Source organism: Anas acuta, chromosome 3, assembly GCF_963932015.1.
Source record: "Anas acuta chromosome 3, bAnaAcu1.1, whole genome shotgun sequence".
NCBI classification, from domain to species: Eukaryota; Metazoa; Chordata; class Aves; order Anseriformes; family Anatidae; genus Anas; species Anas acuta.
In genome coordinates, this window is record NC_088981.1 from 112,107,832 (window position 1) to 112,116,350 (window position 8,519).

General features: G+C 41.8%; 1 protein-coding gene across 1 annotated transcript; it reads right to left on the reverse strand.

Moving 5' to 3' along the window:
• Nucleotides 1-2,103: 2,103 nt before the first annotated feature.
• On the reverse strand, nucleotides 2,104-6,537 carry GLYATL3 (glycine-N-acyltransferase like 3). Its single transcript, XM_068675132.1, has 5 exons — nucleotides 6,447-6,537; nucleotides 5,861-5,980; nucleotides 4,575-4,695; nucleotides 3,468-3,594; nucleotides 2,104-2,602 (listed from the first exon to the last, which is right to left on the reverse strand). Exons 1-5 carry the CDS (start codon nucleotides 6,522-6,524, stop codon nucleotides 2,179-2,181), a joined length of 870 nt encoding a protein of 289 aa, XP_068531233.1. The 5' UTR covers nucleotides 6,525-6,537; the 3' UTR covers nucleotides 2,104-2,178.
• Between the last annotated feature and the right edge of the window lie 1,982 nt (nucleotides 6,538-8,519).

The following is an 8,519-nucleotide window of genomic DNA, read 5'->3' on the forward strand; positions in this document are numbered from 1 at the left end:
GTGCCTTCCATTAGTGCCATTCTGTCAGGTACGCTGTAATTAGCGCATGGATGTGCCTAAGCATTATCCCCTCTCTGACCTGCAGGCATATATATATATGCCAAGGGAATATACCAAGGGATGTACCGAGCTTTCCCTTGGATCTGTGTATAATGCACTTTTTCCTTTCTTGCTTTCTATGATGCAGCTCCCAGGTATGTGCTGGCTGCATTAAATCTTCACAGCACAGAAACCCACTTACTTTGACAAATTACTTTTATACAGGATTAAGGGCACCTTTGCTGTTAGTACAAGAATGGGCAGAAAACATAACGAACAAGCCCAAGATTCCTCCTGAGTCCCTTCAGAGCCTTTCCATAGGCTTGGTTCTCTAAGGTCCTTTTCCTGAAGCTCCTGGCTCATTCTCAAGTCAAGAGACAAACCTGACCTTGTTTCTCCAGCAGACTAAACCCTAAAATCTTTGTTCCCTTCCTCCCCCCATGGTTTATCTTTCTCATCTCTTTTGATCCGTTCCCCAGTTGAATTCACGAATAAATCTGAACAGCTTTACAGGGTCCCCTTCCAACACCTGGACTCTTTGTTCTGCCTTTGTCTGTACTCCACCTTTCTGTTCTCCTTTGTCAGAAGGGATTGCCAAAACTGGTTCTCCCTCAGGCTTTAGTTAATCTCCTTTTCAAAATAAAATAGGACTCATTTTATTCTGGACCAGATTCATGTGAGGTGTTGCAATCATGGCCCCTTACATTTCAGTAGATAAGCAGAAATCTATTGCTAAATTTAAATAGTCCCCATTATGTATCTAATGACTGGCTCATATCAGGTCTAAGAGGAACTTTACCAGCAGTGCTGGACATACATTTGCACAGAGACATCCCCAAAATACTAGAGATGTGCAGTAAATTCACCAGAATGCAGAAACCTTTGGCACTCATTCTCTTCACAGTTGCATCCTGCTTCCAGTCACACCCATTCAAATCCAAAATGCAACAAAACTGTGGTGCAAAACTTGAATGCCAGTAGATTCACTTGCTTACAAGACCACAGGATAATTTGAGTTGGAAGGGACTGCAGGAGGTCAAAGAAGAGTCAGACACAAAACCAGACCAGGCTCCTCAGGGCTTTATACAATCCAACTTTGGATCCAGATGGATCCAAACAGAGTTTTGGAAGTACACTGGTTTAACAGAAAACACAGTCTATCTCCAGATCACAGCTGAGTGCCAGAGCGGTATAACAAATCTCTCACTGTCCTATTTCCCAGTAGAGATCTGATTTTGGTACAGTTCTCAGGCTGAGATCTCGGTGCTGGAAGAGGTGGCCCAGAACAGTAATTTATACAATACACAGAAATACTAATAGTTGTCAATGTCCTCTGGAATTCAGTCTTCAGATGTATTTGGAAATAAAATCAGATTCTGAAGCAGTGACATTAATTCCTAGTCCTCACCTCACTTAAGAGACTTCAGTCAAGAGTGATGCTTTGCATTCATCCAGCTCTAGGGTGCCCAGAGTACACACCACTGAAGGGTAGGACACACACAGCTAAAAGCTTTCCTGCCATGGTAGGATCCCCTTGGTTCAAGAAAATTCTCAACATGCCAGTTTTTCTCTCATGAATCTTTGAATATCTACTGGTCAGGAAAATGAATTTCTTGACAAGGGAAAGGAGACAGACTTGTCTCTCTAAAGGACAGGAAAAACAAACAAACATACAAACAAACAAAAAAACTTATTTAGTTCAGACTTCTCCTTGTAGATTTCCCTGCTTCTTAATTTCACATCTTAATTTCTCTTAGGCCATTGCAGGGAAAGGAAATGTTTGAGGATTTATACCAAGACAGGCAGATGGGTTTAGAGACATCCAAGTATTGTGATGCAGATATCCCAGAAAATGGTTATACAGAAGGAATAATTAATTCTTCAGTCAGAAGCAGTACAATGGGAATATCCATTACAGTTTAATTACAAAACAATTTTTAAACTTACAACCACTTCTGAGTCTTTTGGATTTTCCATGAGCAGTTTCCTCTAAGCAGAGAAGTCATAAGCAGTTACTACATTTGGTTTTAGGCTCATGCTGTAAGATTTTTGATTTCACCCAGATTATTAAATTCCACCAAAGTGCTCCTGCAGCACACAAAAGATTGTCTGAATGCAGAAGTATGTGAGGTTTGGTTATTAGTGAGGTTTGGTTAGAAACTGAAAAGGTGTGTGAATCACTCTGAAAAATGAGCAGGGAAGAAAGCGGGCATTCATGCTTTTCAACAATGATACAGATGGCAGATTTGCCTCCAGGACATTACCTTGTACTGGAAAGCCACAGCTATGTAATTTCTTAGCTAAAGTGGTAGTCACAAGTCTGCTAAAACCCTTTCTCCGATGCTGTGGAAGAGTATAACTATGAATCATGGTGGCAAACTGGTCTGTCAGGCTCCAGGAGAGGGGATACCCCTTGTCATCTAAGACACAGGCACTGGGGAAGGAGCAAATGAGGTTAGCAAGGTACTTCTCACACCTCAGATTGCCTCCTCTCGACCAGGTTTTGTTGAGCAGGCTGGAATGGGAGATGTCCAGGTAAGCCAGGGTGAATTTAGGATCCATCCTAAGAGAGTACAGAAAATAGATTAGAAAAAAAAACTGTGCCTCACACTCCCCAAAATACTACACTAGGTTTAAAACCACTTTTTCCAGCTGAATGGGCTTCCAGATCTATATTAGAAAGGGTACTCAGAGACCTGAGCTCATTAGGCTGGAGTTTTGTGAATAACTGTAGAGGGGAAGGATGCTCCATTTTAGGTCTTTGTTTATACAGACTTCTGAATCCACACAACACATTCTAGAGATTCTAGAGATGCCCTATTCCTTACAGAAAAAGTGAACATTGTTAAGGAAGAAAAGTAGCCCCAGCGTCATATAGCTGGCACAGAGGAGTGGAAAGGATTTGATTTCCAATCTCGCATCTTCCAAGACCCACAGAGTCTCTCTGGATTTTGAATCCACTACTTTTAAATTTATCCCAGGAAATAATGGAGCCTTCAGTTCCCCTGCTCTTCTGCTCTGATGTCAGACAAATCTCACTGGCAGAAGAAATGTAGAAAACTTAGAAAGTTTCAAGCAGTTGTGTAAAGCACTCTTGTGAAAAACAAATTTTTTGGAAATCTCAGATCTGCCAAATCTAAGGAGCACAGGAAATGACACAGGAAAGGAGGCTTGCGGAGCTCATGTATAAAATCCAGAGACAAGGGGATGGGGACTATTCTGAAATATAAAACTGCAAAAGTGATAGATGTTAAAGAATGACATCGGTCAGTTTTAACTTTCTAATTATTTCCTTAGCAAGTAATTCCTCAGTCAGATTTTTAACCCAGTCAAAGACAAGCAGTCTTCCTATTATTTGTTATGTAAATATACTTTCTATAAATATATTGTAATGACATTGATAAATGATATGGTGTTCTTAGACATACTGAAGTTGGACATATGGCAGCGTGTCTGGGTCTGAGTGGATTACCATCCGGAAGGAGGATGTTTTCACATCTACCTGCTTAGATAAAGCAACAGCTCTGGATATTCCACAGATTCCATCCTGGAGCCCTGGGTTTACAAAGATAAACACTGAGGTACTTAAAAAAAATATATATTTTTTTAATAAAGTCCACTATTACACTTTTTACAGAACTAGCCAGGTACCTGAGATCTCCAAAATTATAGAATACACTCAAATACATGTATATATGCGTGTGTAATACATAATAAATATATTCTAAAGAAATATAGAATTGTAGAATCATACAATATCCTGAGCTCGAAGGAACCCACAAAAATCATTGAATCCAACTCCTGGCTCCACACAGGACCACCCCAAACCAGACCCTATGTCTGAGAGCATTGTCCCAACATTTCTTGAACTCCAGAAGTCTCAGTGCTGTGACCACTGCCCTAGGGACCTGTCCCAGTGCCCAAACACCCTCTGGGTGCAGAACCTTTCCCTGACCCCTAGGCTGACCCTGCCCTATCCCAGCTCCATGCCGTTCCCTCGGGTCCTGTCGCTGTCCCCAGAGAGCAGAGCTCAGCGCCTGCCCCTCCGCTCCCCTCATGAGGGAGCTGCAGGCCGCCATGAGGCCTCCCCTTGGCCTGCTCTGGTCTGGGCTAAAACAAACCAAGGGACCTCAGCCGCTCCTCACACGCCTTCGCCTCTAGGCTATTCACTGTCTTTGTCTCTCTCCTTTGGACACTCTCTAATAGTTTTATGCCCTTTTGAAATTGTGCCACTCAACACCGCACAAAGTGCCCAAGGTGAGGCCTCAGCAGGCAGCAGTGTCTGCATTCAACTTCCAAGCGCAGGCTCTCATTAGACTTCTAATTACCACATTAACTACTGCTCAGCTCAGTCTGAGCAGTAACACAAACAAACAAACAAAGATCCTACAAAAGCAATACCTTAGAACTTGTGTTTTGTATAAGTACAAAACAGCTTTACGCAGAGCAGAATGGCAGGATCCATACTCCATTAAGACTTTTTAAACCAACAAGTTCATCTATTCTGTTTCCTTTAAACCAAGTAAGGACTATACCTTGAATCTGAAAAATTTGCCCCCAGTTGATGGCATTTGTGTTTTCCAGTAGCTCCTGGTAAGCCTGTGGCTCCTTGTAGAAAACTGCATGTGCGTTAGTATAATGGTCAAAGTCATCTGTCTTATTATGGGGAGAAAAAATACAGAATTAAACATTCCTTCCTTTCCACACACACGCCTTTCACACTGGAATCCAAACTCACTGAAAGGTAACCCCCGAGATCCATCAAATGGTTGGAGCTTCACAGTGGATTTTAATAGGACATCTTCCTTGGTGGTTTTAGTAACAGAAACATCTATTGCTCTCCAGAGTGTCAAAAGTAGCAGAAAGCAGAAATGGAAGTAAGCCTTCATATAACCAAGGCACAATAACCTAGGCCTGGTGGCAGTTTCTTGAAGCTCTTGCTGAATTAATTGTTCAAAACCCACCTTTTCTACCAGTTGTCCCCGAACCCATATCGTCTTATTTGGTCACCATCGTCAACATGTTTAGACTGCACATGTTCTGGTAAACAAAATAGCAGCAATGCCCTGAGTTGAAATAGCACAGTCAGTGCACGTCAATACTGTTAAATCCTCTCAGTCTCCAGAACAGGATGGCAACAACATCCAAACCTGGGGATCATCATTGTCCTGTGCTGACTCCTGCACTGCTGGCCTAGGAGCACTGGCTGTCCCAAACAGCATGCCAAGGATCTAGCACAGGCAGCACTCATAGTACCTGATGCGAGGCCACACCAACAGGAGCCTGTCTCCTAGCCTGGGGTTGGGAAGGCACCCACAAATTAATGCACCTCAGAGACTGTTTTATAATGGTGAACAGAGGGGGCTAAGGCAAGGCTTCTCCCAGCTTCATTTTAGCACTGCCTGTTCTGGACTCCTGGAGGACCCGTCCTTCACCTTGTAGCTGTATCTGCCCCATCACAGGCTCATTAAGGCTCTTTCTTTCTGTCTGCCTGTACAAAGGCTAGAGAGACAAAAGAATCCTGATAAGGCTCAGCCAAGTGCCATGAGTGCAGGTAAAATATGTCCCTGCATAAACTGTGCAAGTTATTCTGCAGTCCGTGTGATCAGGATGCTTACAATTACTTAGAGCATGTACTTCACAGATAAGTTTGGTTAGGCTATAGTCACTAGTCAGCTTGCTTCAGGAAAGAGCAGCACTCCCTGAAGTGTGCTTTGCTCTTGCACCTACCTGCATTTTATGGTTCCCACCCTCTCCGGCTACATGCTTCCCAGATAAAGCTCTCCCCATTCACAAAGCTCTCAGAAACAAACCTAATAACATGTATATGTACCTGCCTTTGGGGACGGGTGATAACAGCTTTGAAGTCTGGCCATGAATCTACCACCACCTCCTTCCTGAAGGGGTTTCCTCTGTTGATGTTCATCACAGCTCCATAAACCTGTAGGATGAAGATCCAAGAGAAGTAAGACAGCTTGAGACGCACTCATGTGGCACCTGTGTTATAAACTGCGGAATGTACCAGCAACACAGAGCTGAAAGCACACCTTTAGATTTTCATATACACACATTTATCACATAGATTGACACATTCACATCGGACATTATCTATCATGAAGATAAATCATTGTGTAACTATGGCAACCTTAATTACTCTGGAGGGGATTGGAGATTGTGAGATTGGAGATTTGGAGGGACAGGTTTGCTTCTTCCTTTCTTTTCTTAAATACATAGATTTAGTTCAGTAAGCAGGGTCACATGGATATCTCAGAGGTAGTCATATAAACAGCAGCTATCAGTTAGACCAGAAGAAACACAACCTTCTCCCCAGAATATTGGTTCCCAGATAAATGTCCCAATGTGCTGATGGAAGTACCACAGAAAAGAACAGATCTGTGCTGTGTTACCTTGAGGGACACAGGAAAACTCCACCTTAACATTTTCTCCAGCATCTGCAGCTTTGTGGAGCAGTTGAGCACCAACATCTTCCTTACAAACCTTCCTGAAAAACACACACGAGGTGTAAGAGTCACTCAGAAAAGCAGCAGTGTTAGATAACAAGTAATTTCATACCTGCTAATTTCATAAAATGTGATAGCTCCCACAAGTCCCTGGTTTCTTCAGAAGATGGATGTAAAGAGAAAAGCAAGATAGGATGGTGTTTCACAGAAGTTGGAGTCAGAAAATGTCGGGCATAATTTATTATCCAGCACCAGCTTTTGTGCAACATCTGCCAGGTCAGTTATAGATAAGTTCACAAATAAGTCTTTCTCATATGTTTGCCACCAAAAACTAACACAGGGAGGTGAGAGAGGAGGGAATCCTTACCACCACTTACCACCAATTTTTTAAGCCTAGGTATAACTGAACTATCTTACTAGCTACTAACTAGTAATGAGTGGCATGTTGATTCAGCCTTCAACATTTTAGGCTGTGATTTGGGACAGTTCATCAGGAGATATTGCGAGAATGACAGCCACAAATCCTACATGGGAAACAGTTGCCTTGCCTTGGTCATTTTCTTTCCAGTTTTGCTGAGAACCCAAACCAACCCATGCAAAACAACATAGCTACAGCCTCTAAAAGAGAGAGAGAGAGAGAAGCAATAAAAATGTATTTTCTCTTACATAAGAGTCCAAGAAAAGAGTTAAAATCTTAAGGCTTTCCATAAGTATCACATCCTTTATCCACTTTTCTACCTCTTAAATGTGTTCTAAGTCGTCTAAAAAGCATCTCCCTATGTTGTATGAATCTCTCTTTGCTCCTTGTCTTCTTTCACCAAACATAAAAAAAGAATAAAGTAGCCCATTCTCTGATCACATGTGCATATCTGCTTTTCTTATGCTCACACTCACATCTTTTCACCATAGTGAAAGGAAAATTTCCCTCTGTGTCATAACAGTACTGTGTCAGTACATGCTATACCTAAAAGCAGAACTGGCATGTGTTTGAGTACATGGCTACATTTACAAAAAGACAGTTCCTACAGCTCAATGTGTGGAAATACTTTCAGATTGGAAATAAATATTGCACAGATAGACCACCTGATCACGTACCTTTCAGTCTTGTAGCTTGTCCTTCTAAATTGCAATAATAAGCTTGAAGTTAGGAGACAGTAAAATTCATTTACTTTGTTGCTGCTTCTGCATGGGGAAAGACAGCATCGTTGAACAGTCTTAAAACTCTAAAATACAATTTTCTTTATCCAAAAGCTTGATTCTCTCTTTCCTTTGAGAAGCATGGAAATAAAAACCAGAACCAGCTACACCTGTAAGCGTAGTTAATGAAGTATTAAAAGGCTTGTGCAAGAGTATTTGAGCAGGGAGGGCTGAACCAGATGACCTCCCTTCTGACCTCAGCCGTTCTGTGGTTTTATAGGATCCAGCAAGAACACTTTTTTCTTTTTTTTTTTTTCTTTTTTTTTTTTTCATTAAGACATTTAATCTTTGTGCTGATAACAATGAATGATCTGCCTTGCATATATGCATAATTACCATTCTCAGTGGTAGTGAAATTAAAGTGGTCATTTCTCATTCTCTGTGCTAAATTTCATACCATAAGGGAATTAAGAACCTGAGCTAAACAGAGATGTGTTCTGCCAGAGAGAAAAATCAACCTAGCTACACAGCCCCAGGCATCATTTGAGGCGGCACTCATTCACCCTGACATTTTGTTCATTCCTCAGTTCAGTTTGATGATGCTAACCCATGTTGCCATTTTGATTAGGACTTGATAACTTATACCACAAGGTGTAGAAGAGTCTATGGAATAAGGAACGTGAAAGCGTTGTGGGACAGCTGATGCAGAAAGATGCTTTACTCGAGCACAAGGCAGTGTTGATATGGGATGTGGATTGATATTCTTGTTAAATCTTAAGAAATCTGAGGTTTGTGACTTACCCACCTGAAGCCAACGTTTGAGAAACTGAAGTTTCAGAAGCTTCCAGGTGTCACAAAAGTGACCCAGGATGTTCCGCAACC

Coding starts and splice junctions, on each gene's coding strand:
- GLYATL3 (XM_068675132.1), bottom strand. CDS start 6,524: ATGTTGGTGCTCAACTGCTCCACAAAGCTGCAGATGCTGGAGAAAATG. Junction 5,981..6,446: donor GTTTTCCTGTGTCCCTCAAG/GTAACACAGCAC, acceptor TTCATCCTACAG/GTTTATGGAGCTGTGATGAA. Junction 3,595..4,574: donor GCAAATTTTTCAGATTCAAG/GTATAGTCCTTA, acceptor TTGTAAACCCAG/GGCTCCAGGATGGAATCTGT.